Raw genomic sequence first — 19049 nt, 5'->3', positions numbered from 1 at the left:
CTCCACAAACCATGGGAGTCAGACTTCTGAGCTCCTGTCTGTAGACATACACTTTATATAGTTAATTTCAATCTCTAGCCTTCTGGAAAGCATTTTTATGAGCAAATTGGACAAAGTACTTTAAAGGAAAAGTCATTGGTGGAAAGTGACCTAGCAATCTTTCATCTCTGATTTCTTTGGGGTTTGTAAATACTATTTCTGTATTTTTCCTTCTCCTGGTCCCTGCCTTATTATTCTGTGCATTGTAGCACTTAGTCAGCAGTGAAAATGCTACCTTGCTGCTGTGTACCAGCGCAGCCCAGCCACTCCACTCATGCAAGTGGATATTGCACGGTGTCTGATCATCTCTGAATGACACAAGCAGTGATTAGCTTTGTTAACTTTCCCATCTGTCACGTTGTCAGAAAGCTGTTACAGTGTGTGAAAGGGGCATACTCACAACACTGTCCATTAAACAGGGTCATTGAACTCCATCTTTTGCATGAGTGTGCTGCAAGTCTTGTCAGCTGCTTGCTCATCCCTGTCTGTGTTGCATTACAAAAAAGCCCCATTATTTTTAAAACTTAACAGTGCGAGAAGAAAGTGCATAAAATAAAGGTGCATATCACATCACTATTGCAAAAATCTATCATGTACTTCACGGCATGGAGAGCTCATAGGATAAGGTATAAGGCTTGCAATATTCTGTGTAGGTCTTATGAGCCTCCTTTTCCATCTGGCACAGTTTCATATTGGATCTTAAAAGACGGTAATAAGAGTGTAACTACCTAAAATGTAAGTACCCTGCACTATCTCTGTGAACCCTCATGTGATGATGATCAAGTGCCGTTTCCTTCTCAGAAATGAGGGATGGCAAAGAGGCAAGCCTCAGCTCTGAAAGCGGAGCACTGGCAGAGCTGCGCTCCCCCTTTGCCTGCCCCATTTGTTTCACTCCCTCGAATGTCAAGAGCAGGAGCTTAAACGCTGCTATTATTTATTCTGTTCAGATCCCCATGTAGCAGCTTTGAAGCCTGCCTCGTACCACTTGACGACTATTGTCAGGGTTGCTATAGTTGCCCATGGAAGAGACCCAGAGACGGTGCTCTGTGCCCCCAGTCCCGTGTTGGGTGGTTTGCCAAAGCAGCGTCCTGCCGCGGAACATCCCCGGTGCAATCACCCCCTCGCCCGTCAACTCCTCTGGTGCCAGCACTGCCAGAGGAGGGGAGAGGCTAGGAAACAAAGCGCTGGTTTTCTGTCACTGGCTGAGGTTCATTCCGGTTTTTAAATCTTTTGCGATTTCAAAGGCCGGTATCTGTAACAGAGCGTTTCAGAGAGCACAGATCTGCTATTGATTTCAAGAGAAATTAGAGCTCTGGGGCTGGGACTTGAGCTCCCAAACACAATTGCAGAATCAGTTCTTTGCTGGCTTTCTATTTCTTTGCTTTCTTTCATTCAAGCTGAAGGCATTTTTATTCAATGCTTCTTTAATGAAATTGGCCTTTGTCGAGGGCTATGGGAATATTCTGCTATGTAAAAATTTCAGGGTAATTTGTTTAAAAAGAGCCAATTCTGTCTGTGCTGGTGGGAATCAGGTTCAGCCCTAAATCCATTTTGCTCAGAAGCATTCCATTTGCTTTTTCTTAATTTAAAAATGGTTTGAATCTTGCTAAAATTAATTTGATTAAGCTGCTGAAGGAAGAGATTATTATTTCCTAATGCCCCTTACAGCCAATTTCAGTGACTGAGACATTAAAAAAATTGGTAAGCGAGCAGCTCGTCCTAATTTTTCCATTTTGACCTAATTTTTTTCTGTTTAATTGAAGACTTGGCTTTAGACTAAAGTATATGCATATAAAGAAACATGCATTTCAATGCCAATTAAATCTAAACAAAGTACAAAGTAGTAAAAGATAAGTGAAGGTTGCATTGAGCAATGCATTATTTATTTTGTAGCCACGAGCATGCCTAAAAAATTATAGACAAACCCGCAAAAAGCATTTATGCCTATATGGATTTTGCAATTATTCCAACATCTAACCATTTCAGCATCTGACATTTTTTCTCAGCAGTGATTGTGCACAAGTATTTGCATGATCATTACCTGTGGATGTGGATTTTGAAATAGGGGCCATTGGAGCCATAGCTAGGTGCTTAGGAAAGACCATTCTCCTTTGGAAACTCGTGTTTCTTCTTATCAGTTGCAAAGGAGCCTCTCATGGTCTGGCGGTCCATGGGTGTAAGTTTTCACACTATTCTGTTTCTGAAAACAACCAAACCATTTTTCTGTGTAATTATTTACCTATTTGCAGATACATATGTCAGTTGGCAAAACCAGATTCCATGACAATCCAAAATACTTCTTGAGAGGGTTACCGATCACCTCTTTTTCTGTGCCCCAGATCTTTGTGGTGAATAATCAAGAAGAATTGGACCGGTTAAACACCGAAAATGCCTTAGCTTTTAGAAGAGATCAGAGATCTTTGTATTTCAAGGATACCTTTGGATGGCTCCCAATCCAGGTGAAAATATGACTGTAGTCTCAGAAAACTTGTGAGTGTATGTTTCATTTTTAAATACAGAACATACTTCTGTACTTAAGGTGTCATACAGAATCAATGAAGCAAATGGAGAAAAAAGTCACTTTTGAGCACTGCCCCAACTGTACATAATTCTGTGATTTTTTGTTCACAGGAGTCTTAATTACTGAGGTGTTAACTCATCAGTGTTGCAGGTTTTGCTAACCTCCCTGTGAACCAGGCTCCACTGGTAAACAAACTGGGACTGAATTTGGAGAATTACGATAGTAAAGAGCATTTTTTTATTTAATACAAAGTAAGGCAAAGTTCACCAGGGTACAAAGTTGTGGAAAAACACAAACCCTGCAACCCCAAACCATGTATTTCCTTATTGCTTCAAGGAGCTAAGCTAAGTCCTGCTGAAATCAGCAGCAGCATCCTTCTTGTGTCCACGGGACTTTGAATCAGATTCTGTATAAACCCTGGGAACCACCAAATAGCAGGATATGAAAACCCAGTTGTGGGATCTGCCTCCCAGATCCCTTCACCTCTGCTTGCTAGCCAGACTGCTCGTGGTCTGATTCAGTAACTGCTGTGTGTTTGTTTGGCCAGCTCACCCCTTTCTATCCCATGGATTACCGCTTCAAGGATGGTGGTACCTGTGGAGATGGGATCGTACAGGATGGGGAAGAGTGCGACGATGGCAATGCGGTTGTGACTGATGACTGTATAAGTAAGTTACAGCGCATCAAAAGCGACCTCTTTCTACCAGGGAAGGTGCATTAGTTGTTTCCACAGGGTGCACTGCTGTGTAACTCACACGAGTGTTTCACTCAGGGGAGCTTGTGTGGTTTGTGGATCAAGTGCAGGCACAGGGAGAGGGAGGCACAATGCAAAAACTGAGGTCCTTTGTGCACGTGGATGCCGCACACCAGCACAAGACAGAGTGATGCCAAGTACTTCTCATGCATCCTCGTTGAGGACCGTGTACCCTTACTGAGCAGAGGTGTCTGCAGCCAGAGCAAAACCACTGCATTTCAGGAGCCAAATCCAGCAGCTGGTTTACATACGTACCTTCCCTGGGGGCTGCCGGCTTTCTGGCCAAAAGATGTAGCATACCTTTGCAGTGCACCACAAAACCCCTTAGGGCAGACAGAGAAGCTGGCTGTTTCTAATAGTAAGCTAGATCCTGGGTCCAGTAAAATTGCTTTGGATTTTGTTATTCACTTGCATAGGGAAGGTGGGTAGTGGGATAGTGTGTAGGGTAGTGGGAAGCCCACTACCTTCACTATTAGGTTTATACAACATTTGATTCCTGTCTAATCAAGTTTCCTTTCATTTTGCTGGTTGTGGATAGCAAAGAGCATGTAAGCATACAAGCAGCTGTGGCAACCTTCACTTCTACCTTTCAGTGACATTTACTGCTTGATTCCTTCCCCAGAGCCCAGCACTCTACACCATCTACAGCTGACACACAGCAGGTTTGGTATTCTGTTGGTTCTAGCAAAGGGATGCTGCTTCACATTTCAGAACAGCTATCAGCCAACACTGAAAGATGCAATTTTTCTTTTTCATTTATATAGCCCTCCATTTTTTAGCCTGACTTTGAAAATGAGGTGTATGCAGCAACATTCTATGTGAGTTTGTCCATCCACCTGTCCATCACCACCCTTCCCTTATAACTTAGGAATCCCAGCCAACTTCTCAATGACAACAGGAAAGAGATTTCAAAGGCAATTCGGTTGCAACAGGTATAGGGAGACATATAAATAAATGCCCCTCTAAGCTTGCCTGACTGCAGAGTAATCCAGTGAGAGAGCATGAGCTCTCCAGGCTCCAAGCATAAGAAAATGATTCAATTAGAATTTGCAGTCAACCGTGGGGAACAAGCATGCAGGAAAATAGTGTTCATTAGTTGTAGTGCCTGCAAAATTGTACATTGTGTGTCTGGAGGCACACCGTGTTACTTTGTGCTATACACTGGGCAAAGCTTTAGGTCGATCGAGGTCTTGCAATACATAGACTTCTGACACTGATGTGACCAGAAGAGTTATCATTGAGTTACTCGGAAATGAGCACATTGTCATCATTCTGCTCTTGTGACTGAACCAAAAGAAAAAGGTTAACCAAACGTTAAGTGGATTTAATTGTAAAATAGGCTCATTGGTCTTAGAAGCATCAGTTCCTGACAAACAGATCCTTGGTGCAATTAATTAATCATTTCTATTTGTAAATAACCCACTTTAACTCTTATAAACTCCCTATTCTTGAGTGTCCTTTTAATCCATTGGTTAATAGTGTCTCCAAGAAGACATCAAAGGGATTTTAGCTAAATGAATTTGTTCAAGTTATACTCAAAAAGTTGAAGACATCAAAAGCAAAGTCCAGTTGCTAAAATAGCAAACCAACCCACAAATTACTGCAGCCTACATGCCAGTCACCATGAAAAAATATCACAAGGCCCACTCATGCACAAGTCAGTAGGAGTCAGCAGTGGGAAAAACAACTTTTTGGCAATCATTGCATACTTTTTTTTGATAGACAGGCAATAGCTCTGCATAATTCTGTTCATATGTGGGAACTCACTTGCAGTAGATGCACATAGATACTGTGCAATATTGGGTAAAGGTCTAGGTTGGGATTTTCAAACCACTTAATGGCCTTAGAGTGTTTTTTTGAAATTGTGACCTCCCCAAATAATTTATGTTAACTGTATTTTATGCTTCCTTTAATTTGTTTTGATAGTAATTACCTATGGTAATAATAATTATTAGAATAAATGCTGTTGTAATTAGTGTTTCTGTATTAATTATTCTTAGTAGTTATCCATTCTTTCGCTTGGTCATTGAAATTGGGCTAAAAAAAGCATATTCTTCTGTAGTGAAGAATATTGCTCCTCCTAAGACAGTGCTTACAGGATGTCCTCCCCAAAATGCCTTGGTTTATGCTTTACCTTTAAAAATCTAGGTCCACTTACCTCACCTGCCTCTTTTACATATGAAGTGCCTTGAAGGTATTTCTTTCTGTATTTTTCACTAGGATGCCGCCGTGCTTACTGCGGAGATGGCTACAGACACGAGGGGGTTGAAGACTGCGATGGGAAGGATTTTGGACATTTGACATGTAAAACCTATCTCCCTGGGTATGTATGAGCTGTCTTCACTTTGGCTCGGGGTTTTGGAGGTTTGGTTTTTCTTTTTTTCTTTTTTCTCTTTGCCAGCTTTAAAACAGAAACGTATTACCCATTTAAACCTTGTTCCACTGGGACCACTGCAGGTAGTGGGGAGAACGAGTCTATCAGATTATTTCTGCGTATCATTGACTTTAAGGGCTAAATCTCATCTCTCGGTAATAAGCACATGCCTCTTACTGTACAAAATGAATGAAGGTCACATAGATGTATGTTTGCCCATTGCTTGCAAAGATTTCCTCATTTGGTGACATTATCATTGCATTAATGTTCACCCATAACATACAAAGAGTAGGAAAGACCATGAGAAGGAAATGCTCACACTGAAGGAAAAAAAAAACCCAAACCACAACCTCCAACTGACCTCCTGTTGCCCTTACCATGAACGGGTAGTCTAGGGGTATCTTTATTTCGGAACCAACGGGTCATCTATCAGCCTTTCCAAAGACCAGCAAATTCACTCAACAGCAGATGCAAAGCCATGCATCTGCTTAGCAATGCCCTTCATTTAAAACATCTGCTTATTGTTGATTTGCCTTCTCTGCCTTTGTTTAAGCAGCTTCCTCTGGTCAGCATTTTGCCTCCAACAGCAGTACCTCTATTTAACTGTCAGGTATTGTTACTGGCTAACAGGAAACCTTTAATTTGCAAATGTAATTATGCGCAGAGCCCTCATCGTTCATGGAAAAATAATGTGCTAATTGACAGGCATAAGAAACCGCAGGATGTCTTTGTAAGTCAAGTGCTGTGCTAATCCTTCCACTGCACTTGTTGGAGCACTCCTGGTGTAAGAGATTACTAAAATCAAGACCAGCAAACCTGGCAACCTGAAACATTTTACTCATCTTCAGACAGTGTGGAGCTGTTTTCTGCTGTGAAAACTGTTCCCTTCTAAGAGTCTGAAGTCTGGTGCCAAAAATAGCACCACAAAAGCTTGAGAACTTTTTATAAATTTCACTTCCCATGTATAATCAAGTTGTGAAGAGCAACTGAGATACTTTATTTTTGTGTGTGCAGTCCACAAATTATCTGCTAAACTAAAGAAAAAGCTGTGAATCGTGACTAAAATGGGATAAGTATATAAGCATGGCATTCCCACGGGCATTTCATCCCAAAGCACCCTTTCCTCCAAGAGCTCTGCTGCAACCGATTTTCCCATTTTCTACTCTTTCCAGTCCCCAAATCCCTCCCCATATTTCACACACCTTCACTTCAGATTTTACATTGGTTTTCTGAGAATGTGGGTTATCCAAGGACGTAGTTTTAAGGACCTGCTTAATGGCTACTTAATCCACAGCTTGTGGATTATTTGATGGATGGGTTATTCACTTAGACATATGCTAGCAATAAAACCTCATTAAAATGCTTATTTTATTAACATCTCTGGTCAGGTCTTCAATAGGTAGAGTCACTGCAGCTCAGTTTAAGTGGGTAGAAAGACAGAAATCACTGTTTTTCCTTATTTTGCAAGGACCCTTCCATTTACTTTTTTTTATTTCAAAGGTGGGCATGTGTCATCATCATTATTTCAAGTACATGAAAATTAAGTTAAAGGACAGGCACAGTCACACCTGCTGGAGCTATTGGAAATAGCTGGAAAAACACTTAACTCAGAGCCTCAGAGATTTCATTACACAGTTCCCATGGGTGAGTGCCAAGGCCTCCTGCGCCCACGCCTGCGCAACGCTCAAGTCCCACTGCCAATGGGGATGTTATTTTTTTTTAATTGACATTACTGGGAATTAAGTCTTCACTCATAGTTTCTCCTGGACTCTTATTTTGCTGACAAGAGGGAGCACAGTGGAGCACTGGTGGAAATTACCCTCTTTTGGTTCCCATATGTTGCTACACATGGCATTTTCTGATGTTCTTCACTCCTACAGAGAGTTACATCCAGAAACCATATAATGTGAACTATAGCATACTTTGAAACTGAGATACTCTCTTTTATTTTAGGTCTTACGGAAAATTGCGATGCACTTCTTACTGCTACATTGACTCTACACAGTGTCGATACTTCACATGAGGGGAGCGGAGGTGGGTAGCATCCCACATGTAGCGGGGTGTTAGGTGCTACGCTATCATCTATCCAAGAAGGACTGGGACAAAAAAAAGAAACCCACCCACCTCTGTGTGAAAACAAAAAGACATCATGCTGCTGATGGCCATTTTGAGATGTTTTTCTTTTTTTTTTAAATTAAGTCAGATTGGGAAAAAACAGTACCACTGCATCCTGTCTTAATAGAGAAATGTCAAACAGTGTTTGCCAGTAAGACTTTCATGTGGCTGTGGATTGCGACTTACTCTCCATCACAAATGCAGCATTAAGCTACTGGAAACTGAATTTCACTAACCAGGAATATCGTGTAACAATTACCTCAACTTAGCACTGTTAAACCTACATGTAAGCTCTTGAGGGTTTTTGTCGTTAAACCTTCTCAGCATAAACACAAAGCATATCTTGGATGCAGTGTTTATAGAGACTTTCTCTTTTATTACAATGTGAACTTTGCAAGTGTTGTATCCACGAGTGATGACTTCAGTGACATTAAGGTTAACTATACACCTTCGTGGGTCGAAGGAGCAGAGGCCCTTCAGTAAGTGCTTTCAAGATCAGCAAATCAGCCAAAAAAGCTGGTTAACTTCACCTTCAGGCTAAGACGTTTGGCTGCGTGTGTCTGTGTGCATGCACGGAAATGCAAGCAGTCCCAGGAGGCTGGAAACTGCAGACCACAGTGGCCAAACTGGACAAATAAACTGTGAAACAGCCAAGGAGATCTTTCCCAGGAGAAAATCAGACAAGGAGGGAAGATAAAGAAGGAACATATTTCCATATTTTCCACCACTGTCAAGCTGGCTGGGCTCTGCGTGACCCCGAAGGAGCTGGGACAACGCTGGTTACCTGCCTGAAACCGCAGTGTGACCACATACACATCACCTTCACTCTGGTTTCTACATTGGAAGGTCTTCTCGTTTTCATCCCCTTGTCCACCCAACCATCATCATTCAATTTCTGGTTATACCCTGTCCTCTCTCTCCCCCTCTCTCCCGCTTGCTGTTTCCGCCATCGTGTCTGGGGTACCCCCCAGTGTATGTTCTCACTTTTGTATCGCTGTAAATCAGATCTTGGAGTAGAGTGTTTATGGATGGTCATTCATGCTGTGTAATGTACATGTATTTTTGTGTTTCAGAAAGTTTGTTCAACTATATTAGCTCTGATAGGAGTCAGGGTAATTATATACTTATTTATTAGCAGGCATTAAAGAGCGAATTTCACATGGGAAGCATATTAAATGTTATGTGAAAAAGAGTCTATAACAGAAGAAAATGAAACAAAGGATGTGCAGAGTTCAGGACTAAAAGCCTCAAATCAAGGTGTTATTTTCGTACAAGCCACTCTTTTCTTCTTCACGATAAATGCTGTACACAACCGTTTGAACTGCATGAGTTATCTGTACCAGTGACAGCACTGCAAGAGCTGCACTTATACTGGTACTTCTGTAAAGGCTAAATAAAGGTGGTTGTTGTGTTATAATGATAATGCATTAAAGCAATCAAGAAATGCATACAACTTTTACCACCTATATAGAAGACTTTAACTCTGCATGTCCAAAGTGATACTGGAAATCACCAATTAAAAAAAAAACCAACCAAACAAATAAAATTAGTGTACTCTCTGTGGCTGTTACTTACCTGGGCTATTTATGTTGCTATGAAGCCAAGCCACCAGCACCTGTAGCCCAGTTCAATAGTTCAAAATTTTTCATCTTGTTGCCCTTTTTTTTTTTTTTTTTTTTAAACAGAGGTCTTAATAAAAGGTCAAGGAACCACTGGGGCAAGGAACTTGCCATAAGCTCTGGAAATCTGGGCACTAGCACAGCCGCCTTTTAATTTCCTGTGCTTGTGCAAGCAGCGGGTTCCAGCAGCGTCACACCACGCGGGAGCGTGTATCCTGGCCGGAGGCTCCCGAGGACAGCCACGCTCCCAGCACCACGTCCTGCTGGCCAGCCTTCTGGCTGAACCTCTGGCAGCATCTGCTGGGTGTTACCATCCTGGGCTTAGAGACACTTCATCTGAACTCCTCACCTTCTCCAAGCAGTTCATGTCTACTCCCCAAAAGGCTGGAGTCTTTGAGAAATTTGGTAATCCTAGTGGCCTTTCACCTTCAGTTTTAAGTCACGTCATTTTTAAAAGCTCCTACCTCCACAGGACATTGAAGTTGCAAAGCTAAGCACACGGAGGGTAGGAAATGTAAACAGGAGGTATGATCACGTAGGTAAAATTGTACTGTGCTGTACATGTTCAGGAAGGGGCATATCAGTCTAGTCAGAAAACATTCACAAAGCATGGATTTTAAATGGACTTTATTAATACAGCACAAACAATTCAGCATCTTAACAGAAAGAAAGCAATGTAAGATATAAGGAAAAAAAAAGATATGAAACAAGTTTCTTACTACCGTTAGTGTCTTGTTCCCCTCAGATGATAAAGCATGAGAAAGACATCTGGGAAGGTGTTAAGTATATACGTTTTAAAAGGCTGCAAAAGAAATCCTTCCTCCTTATTTCTGACACACATACCTGCTTTATTATTAATTGAGGATCCTTCAGCTGGATGGTGCCTGGTCTGCTGTGAATTATCTTCCCTCCTCTGAGTTTCTTAACACATTGTGCCAAGACTGGTTCAAAAGTTAATTGGGGTATTTCCATTCCTTGGCCTTTTGTAGCAGCAAATGCTTGTGGGAGAGTTTTCTAATGATTAGTATGCAACTCTAGACAAATACAAAACCAGTATGATCTTACGCCATGCACTGCATTAAATGTATACTAAAAGTCCAGCTTGCACTTAATATATAATTAAATATATGTAGTTACCTACTGCATGTATTAGCAGCTCATGTCAATAAATCATGCTACCTTAGTTCTGCTATGTCCTTACTTTCACTTACTTCAATTTGGGTTTAACAACACATTTTTTAAATACAATTACCTAGTTTAAGATGCTGGGGAGGGGAAAAAAATAGTGCCTCCTCTCCCGTGCCTGCTGCCTCTCCCCGCCTGCTGCTGGACCTGGCTCTGTGCCCCAAACTGACCCGTGCAACACGCCATGCGCAGAACTGCTCCACTTGCATTGATTTCTGGTTGTAATTGGTGTCACATGGACTACTTCTAATAAGGCTTTGGGCTACGGGTCGGGGGATTATCTCCTCCTGCTACCTCATAACATACTGCTGGTTTGTAACTCCTACCAGAGGCTGAGCTGATGGCTGCAAACCAGAAAGCAATGGTGCCGGGTGCTGATGGACGATGGGAACGGCTATGTTGGCACCTAGGGTTCGGTCACTCCCTGCAGCCGGCACCCAGGCTTCGGGAAGAGGCTCCTGCCTTGCAGTAGCAGCTGGCAGTCTGTCCTCCCAAGGCTTTTGTGTACAACGGGGCATCCCAGAGAAGGGCAGTGCTGTCTCTCCCCGGAGGAAATGGAAGTGTATTGCCAGCCAGAGAATGAATGAATGTATTGACAGCCAGAGAAATCATTTGGGGCCGTGTATTTTCTGCCTGTCCTTTCTAAAAGCTCAGCTTCCGTGACACTCACCTCTCTGGCTTCCCAAATGCTTGTGCCATGTCTCTCTTCACTTCAAATCATTCAAAATTGTAGCTGCCAACCCTGCCCTTGTCCATAAATCTGGCCATGCAGCTCATCACCTCCTTTCTTTGTTCTTACGGTTTCCTTAATGGCACCAAAGTTCACATCCTTAGTAGCCTCTCCAAAACGTTGCAACGCCCTCGCTGCTCTGCAGGCACTGGGTTTCATCAGTTTCTTTTTCAGCGTCTCACACCATCCCTTTTCTAACATCTTCTGCATGTCGCAGCCCCGCAAACGTCACAGCAAAGCCCCCTGGCCACGGTTCTTACCTTCTTAAAGGACGGCTTCTTAGAGAAGGCAACCTCAATGTCTCTAAAAATCAGGTGGTGCAATTCCCATTTCAGTCCCGCTGATTTGGACAAGGGGAGAGGGGATTGGTGGTTATCCTTCAACTGGGACTCCCCCAGAACAGGCACTGTCCCTGAGCACCAGCTGTTTATGAGTAGTAACAGCAATAAGTCCCCAGTTAGCTGCTTTTGGGGACAATTCAATAGCTCTGGCACTCCGCTGCCACTTATAATCAGGGCATGTATTAAAAAAAGAAGACCAAAATAAACCCAAGAGAAGTAAACCAGTACTGTGCTGTAATTCTTTGGTGGTGCTCAAGTATATCATGCAGGCAGGCCATTGCTGCAAGAAGATATTTAAAGAGTTGTTGGAAAAATCATGTTTTCATTCACAAAGGGTGAAGCAACAGAGAGCACTTTGTGAGAGACTTTCAAGTTCTTCCTCTGATAGCTTTTGCCTAAGGAGATGGATACAGCAAAGCAAGAGTCCCTCCCCTGGAAACCATTCTCTTGCATGGAAAGCACTGAGTAATGGTTATTGAACTCTGCTATAGGCAATGTAAGGTGCTGGCAGAAAGACAGGCTGAAGCAGACAAATAGCGAAGGTAAAATTGGGATCAGGAATCCGGTTCAGAGTAACTGATGCTTACTGACCTCGTAAGGGACCGTGCAACTTGTAGACTGTGCTTGTAGACTTGTGCAGAGTGCTGCCAAACCTCAATCAAAGAGAAAAAAGGAGAAAAGCCTACACAAATGAGCCATTTTGTGTCTTTATTGAGCATGGTCAGTGACAAAACCCCAGTGTATTAATGCAGTCAGTTACATGCCTGGCAACGTGCTCTTTGCTGCAGAGCGAGGTCCTCTGTGCTGCAAGCTGGTGTTACGCCAGGTCTGAAGAGGGCAGAGCAAAGCCTGGGCACATGCTTTCATTGCATTGGTAATTTTAGGAGGACGGACCTTAACCAGCCCAGTCGACGAAAAGCTGCATTTGAAAGGGTAGCCAGGCCAAATTATATTAGAGGAGTGTACTTCTGCTGGAAATTACATTAGTGGCTACTTCCCTCCCTCCACCCCCAACAAAATCTTGGAGCTTATAAAGCACTGAGTTATAGCCCCAGCCCTTCAGGACTTTTAATTCGCTCTGACAGTTTCCTGTGCATCTGATGGAGGGTCCGGTTTGGATGCACAATCTCGAGTGAGAGAGACCAGGGTTTAAACAGCCATATTTTACTGCAGCCTTTCCACCCGCTGCTGAACAAGTAGCCCTTCCTGCACGGGGTGCTGCTCAGCATTTTCTTTGGGAAAGGAGTGGGAAGGAGAACCATGGGGCTGAACCCATCAAAGCCTCCCATAGCAAAGCCAAGCGGTGCTGCCGGGCACGGCCGGGAGCCGGAGCCTCTCTGGGCATCGTGCCCAGGGCAAGAAGGGCCCTTGTGCCGCACGTGCGTCAGCGCATCTCACACTCTTCAGGAAAAGCCATCTGCTGGGCTGTCCCCAGGGCCAACGCTACCGGTGGCATCTCCTGCAGGACACAGGGGAGGACAAAGCACTCCCCGAGCTGTTTTGCAGGCACGGCTGGGAGCCTGCCCGGCTGGTGTGCGACAGCACAAATGCAGAGCCTCGACAGAGCAGGGATCTGAGGTAACAGCACGATAAATCAGCCAGGAGGAAGAGGAGGTAACATTAACCTCCTCTCACAGCAGCGCCTTCAGTATATTTAGAAACTCGGCAACTGATGACCCTCTCTCAGCCAGTCTAAAGTGTCACCGTTTAATAAGTGAACAAACTGACATAGGCATTAAATTCAAGCCCATGGCAAGATATATGTGTTTGACCCTTGTGCCAGGCCCGAGAGGAAGCTTTCAGGATTCATCTTGGAGAGGAGATAGGGTCCTCAGCATCGGCCGCATGGGGTGAGTGGGGGGGGATGACAATTATTCACCATCACCCTCCCAGGAGGAAGAGGCACCCCACGGCATTTCTCACTGAACCATTACCAACTGCTGACTTAAGACGTGGAAATGCAGGAGTGTAAGACTTATTTTCCATGGCCTTCTTAACCAGAGTGTCTCCAATTCAGTGGACTAAGGAGGGAATAGCTTGGGGACCCCATACTGTTCCCCAGCCCCATCGCAGGGGCCCAGAAACTTTTTAGTGATTTATTTTGTTTGGAAGTGACGAATTCCCATTGCTCCCTGCCCTTCTCATTTCCATCGGCCATGGTCCCCCATGAAACTCACCATGCAGGAGCTGGGGGATGCTGCGCTGAGCCAGTCAGACATTTGGGGCAGGTTATGTTTGGTGCTTCCCATGCTTTCCTCTTGGAGGGTATTTGATGGACAAACATATAGGGGAACCTGGCAACCCTGACACTTTATGGCAATATAATTTCTTTTATAGATTCCCACTGGGTTTGTCATCTTACCTACCTGGCACTACTGCTCTGAGGACAGGATGTGCTGAGCAAGATAATATTGAGGACTGCTTAGGTTTTGAGTTGTTACCAGATTTAAAGGGCAGGATGAGTGATTTGAGGTAAGAAACAGAGAATAGTTCAGGCAACTGAACTGTCCAGAAGTGTCCTGTTGAAATGCATATATTATGGGCCAAAACCCACGGGGCAGCTGGTTGGGAAGTACAATAAAAAGCCAGATTTAAGCGGTGATGCTCCAGGGCATTCAGATAAACCATCTGGTGGCCGTAGTGACGAGTTCCTGTTTCGCTGTCGTTTGACCAGAGATTAGTTGTCAAACCCAGCAGTAACCCCAAAGCAGAAGCGTGGGACCAGTGGGGTAAAGCTGGTATACTCTGACTGGTCTTGGTGAGCGCAGTGAAGGGCAGAGAGGCTTGCTCCGTGCCAGGACTTTTTGAGCAAGACAACATCTGGTGTGAAATGCTGCAGGATTACAGCTTCTAAATAAAGCCGGGGAGCTGTACCTGCTGCTGCCTGGGGTCAGCAGGCTCTGCCTTAAGCTGTCTGAGACCAAGTTGTTATGCTAATCTAAAGATGTTTACCCACATAATCTAAAGGTGTTTACCCACAAGATGTTTATTTGTTCTCCGCTCCACACTACCCCATCATTTGATGAGCAACAAGGTCCTGTAGGTTTGCCAGGGAGTAACCACATGGCAGGGAGGATTGAACTGCTGTGACTGGCCCCTGGGGCAAATAGGTTGACCTAAGAGAGTTTGTGCTGGGTACAGGCAAGGAAGAACTGGGCCCGAAGGACATACAAATAATGCCATTATTCCTCCTGCTGTTAGTGATGTCTCAGCAGTGGGGTTTCTGCAGTGCCACGCAGCACTGCGTGGACGATGCCGGGTGGCTTAGGTTTCTCTCCTTGCCTGCAACACCCATGCCCATGTTTCTGTTTGGTGAGCATATCCGTATGTGAAGATTGAAGACTTCTTAATTTCTACTGTATCAATGGCAGATTCATTACCTCGGGATCTGGGAGTAGGAGGAATGCCCCTCTGCACCCTCACCACCTACGGCTCAACTGAAGGTTGTCGCTGAGGCTGACGACACACGCTTCACAGCTCTGATTTATGGAGATGGTCAGATCTGCCTGATGTTTATTTAGGGATATAAACCGAGGCAGTTTTCCAGATCCTTTCCTGGTTTCACCAAACTTTGAAGCCCACAAGAAAAGTCCTTTAAGGCAGGACTCCCTCAGCAGAGGTCCGATTATTTCTTTGCTTCTTTTTGTTTTAATAAAAAGAGTAATAACAAATAGTTATTTTTGAAAAGTTACATTTGTGCAGTAATATCCCGCTTTTATATGTTTTTAAGCATCTGTATCAATAGCTGAAAGCAGAGCTCCTTTTGAGATGGTCTGTGGACAAAAAAGTACAAATGCGGACAGATGAATCCTCCCCCTCTACTGATAACAGCTACATACTCACAGGCTGTTCACATTGCCTGACGATACAGGCTTAAGAAAATGTAAATTAATCTGTCATTACTTTATCCAAAGTGGAAGAGCTTCGACAGAAGAGACTCCTATTTCAGAAGGAGCGTAGCCTGGATGTATGAACTCTTCACACAAGTAAAGGACTGATATAAGAAAACAAAGTGCCGCATGAAGAAACTTTTGGGCTGGCTGACGAGAAGCATGTCCACCTTCTTTGAAACAGTCCAGGGTTTTCCCCAGCTCCCACCCAGGGGCTGGTTTGAGCCTCCGGGGAAAGCAGCCTGCTCAAGGTGACTGATGAAGTGTGAGGCGGGTAAAAGTAGCAGTGACTATTTATACACCGACAGCGTGCTGTAAATTAAAGGTGAGAGAATACAAAATACTGGGGGGGGAGGGGAATTTAAGAAGCCAAATTGAAGAAAATAAATTGTGAAATGTCCTGGCAGGATCCAACGCGCAACTGGGACGTTCAGCACGTCCCCGATAAGGGGACGTCTCCTTACAGACAAGCGCCTGCAAGAAGGTCCCTGTGCCTGGCTGGGGCATCTGGCGAGGCAGGACTGGCAGTGCCTCAGCACAAGGGCCAGGGGCAGCAGAATGAAGCTCTGGGTGGGAGAGCATGCCTCTTGCTCTTGACGAGGGACTCCCACCATGTTTTTGGCAAGAAAGCTCTCCCGGCCGCCACAGTGCTCGGAGCCGTGCAGGTTTCACAGAGACATCTGCGGCAGCCGGCTGCACACACGGGTCTGTCCTGCTGGAGGGGCAAAGCTGCTTTTTTTTGCTGGTTTTGGGAAAGCTGGTTGCTACTGCATGCATAGGAGGTAGAGCACGGGGCTCAGTGTATGTTGAATACCTGAGACCAGGGCTCAAATATCAGGAGGAGGAGAAAGCGGGGCAGGCGAGCGGTGGCGACGCAGTACAGGCTGCAGAGGCTGCACGGCTCACGGCGCACGGCTTCCTCTCGCCTGCAGGAAGGAGGTTGGGTACCAGCTGCTAAGCAAGAAAGCAAGTGGAAAACGATGACCTATAGGAAACTATGTGAGGCACGTCTGGTCTCTGAAGACTACAGATGAGCTGGCAATACCAACACTGCAAACAGATACTAAATTGATTGGAAATTATTTTGGCGGAAAGCCATAGCTGGAGCAGGAGCCCTGGTATAAAGACAAATTGATGCAAAATGCATTTTTAAGTCCCAGATCGGTTTGATTTTGAGAAAACAGTGACCTGCTCTCTCTCGAGCATCGCTGGAGGACTTTGCATAGGCCACACACCAGTGCATCTTGCCGAAAGCAGTGAGGTACACATTAGAAAGTGGCCAAATGCTGCTGGTTGGCATCAGGACCCATTAGGGGCCCTGACAGGCAAGCAGCGTCTCAGCGACTCCTTGATTGACAGCTCTGGAAGGACATGAGTATCATCACCAATTTCAGCTCCTCCTGCTGCAGGCAAAACTCCTGCACTAATGGTGACGCCTTGCTAAAGTGGTGGGTAAACAGCGAAAGATCCTGGAGAAATTTTACCAGACCTTGCAAGCCGGAACACCAGCAAAGCAGTACAGGCTGGTAAAAGGTGAAGGTTAGGGGAATGCAAGAACACACCACAACTTGGAAAAGCCTTTTATCCCTAATCCCCAAAGTCAGGGGTTGATCCTGCACTGCTGTCACTCCAGCTTCTCTGGGAACTATCCCCTCATGGGGCAGGGAAGGAAAGCTGGAAGCTTTCTAAGGCTGATGTGTTTTTTTAATGATAACGCACAAGAAACAAATCTAAAATCTGTGCTAGACACAGAAGGAGAGAAATAAGTATCTGTTGATTAAGAAATATATTTGGGTCAATGTATTGAAATATTAGGAAAAAAAATACATGGCAACATCTTGGATGAATCTTCCAGATGGACAGACACGTAGCTTGGTTGCACCAATGTCTGGAAGTGTCTGGTGTACTGTAGCATCTCCTGTGCTTCCTTTTCTCAGTCCTAATACTTGTGCTTGACACTTACTCTACCAGTCCCAAAACAATAAAGAAAACTTTCCTCCTCATGGCCCCGATTCAGGGAACAGCTTTGAGAAAACACATTAAACTGGTGTTCAAAACCTGTGCTTCATCCAGACTGTAGCACTGAATTATGGTCCCATATTCTGCATTTCAATAGCTTTGTACTTCCCACAGGGCAGTAAAACCGTGCCAGACCGGCATTGCCCCCAGCGTAGCAGGGTTTCCAGCTGGGCTAAAAAGCAAGCAACCTAGTAAAGGTTTTGCTCTGCCTGGTTGCATTGGTCAAAGCTTTGGTTCTGGGAGCTTGCATTGCCTTTCCCCCTTAAATTCAGAACACATAGCCTTTTTCCATATAGGAGAACCCTAAAAAAAAAAAATCTATGGATATTTTGGTCATTGCCGAATCTTTAATGTGTCCTCTTTAACAGCAGCACCTGTGCATTCCTATGAACCCTACAAGTTCAGCACACCATTTTTTATTTGGAACCATGCATCTAGATTCCTGTAGGGACAGGGGTGGGGACAGGAATTTAGCGGCCACTATCACAGTCTATGACCTTTACTAACAAACATCACAAACTCCGTCAAAGCTTTAGCTGGGGCTCTTTCTGCAGTTCATCTGGGATCCTGTAAAGGCAACAGATTTGCTTTTTTTAACCAGTGGAAACCGTGGTGTGGAGACACTTGCCTGGGAGATTCTTTTTGTGCACGGGGTTTCTATTAGCGTATGTCTGCACAGTGCTGCTGGCCTGCGCTCGGCTATTTAGGAGGGCAGAACATGTTATGGAAGTGACTCCCGACGACTGACGCTGGCAGACAGTCCCTCCGCACAGCCGCAGACCTCCTTGCCGCAGCCACCACGTTCTGCTTTTCCTTTTAATGTCTGTCTCTATGTACATCCTCTTTGTTTTGGTGCGAAGAGCTATAGCTGTCTAGTACAGCATAACACAGTATAGATACCAACACCAGAAGTGCTGACCCCGCGTAGGACGGGGCTCTGCCCCGGCAGCAGCCCCATCCAACTGCGACACGTAACGGCGTGGCTTCAGAGGAGCTGCCAGGCAATGCAGTGAACTGGGCTCAGTGGCTCGTTGTGGCACAGGAGAGCCACCAAAGGAATGACAGCTTGTGCCAGTGGCACCCAGGCTCACCCACCTGCCAAGTTATTTCCACGTGCCCACGGAACAGGGCCAAGACCGTGGCGCAGGGGGACCTCTAAAAACATGAGCGACACAACTTGTTATTTAGCTGCACCGCACAAAGCTGGAACCGCCAGGGTCTCATGACTGATAACCCGCTCGTTTCCTTAGGAAGGAGAGAAGATGAATAAAACCCTGGGGCGGTGAAAAAGGGATGTAATCTCTGCTCTGGAAGGCCTTCTAAACTATTTGTCCCTGATCGAGTTGCCAGCTATCCACCAGCTCAGCCCCAGCAGGTAAGACAGAGAGATGCTGAGTTTGATCGTGCCAGAGCTGAGCCCTTGCTGAAGCAAACGCAGCTCTAAACCTTTGCAGGGCTGATG

The 19049-nt window shown here is 44.9% G+C and overlaps 1 protein-coding gene across 1 annotated transcript in view; it reads left to right on the top strand.

Moving 5' to 3' along the window:
* The window catches only part of COLQ (collagen like tail subunit of asymmetric acetylcholinesterase), a 37937-nt gene extending 28472 nt beyond the window's left edge, over positions 1–9465 (top strand). Inside the window, exons 15-18 of the mRNA XM_075495430.1 lie at positions 2379–2498; positions 3108–3228; positions 5535–5637; positions 7642–9465. Of these exons, the coding sequence (XP_075351545.1) occupies positions 2379–2498; positions 3108–3228; positions 5535–5637; positions 7642–7711 (414 nt within the window). The 3' untranslated portion in view covers positions 7712–9465. The remainder of the gene's footprint in view (positions 1–2378; positions 2499–3107; positions 3229–5534; positions 5638–7641) is intronic.
* Positions 9466–19049: the final 9584 nt, after the last annotated feature.

The sequence above is a fragment of the Mycteria americana genome, chromosome 2, assembly GCF_035582795.1.
Source record: "Mycteria americana isolate JAX WOST 10 ecotype Jacksonville Zoo and Gardens chromosome 2, USCA_MyAme_1.0, whole genome shotgun sequence".
NCBI lineage: Eukaryota > Metazoa > Chordata > Aves > Ciconiiformes > Ciconiidae > Mycteria > Mycteria americana.
The sequence above is the reverse complement of the archived record's forward strand: the minus strand, read 5'-3'. Positions and strand labels throughout refer to the sequence as shown.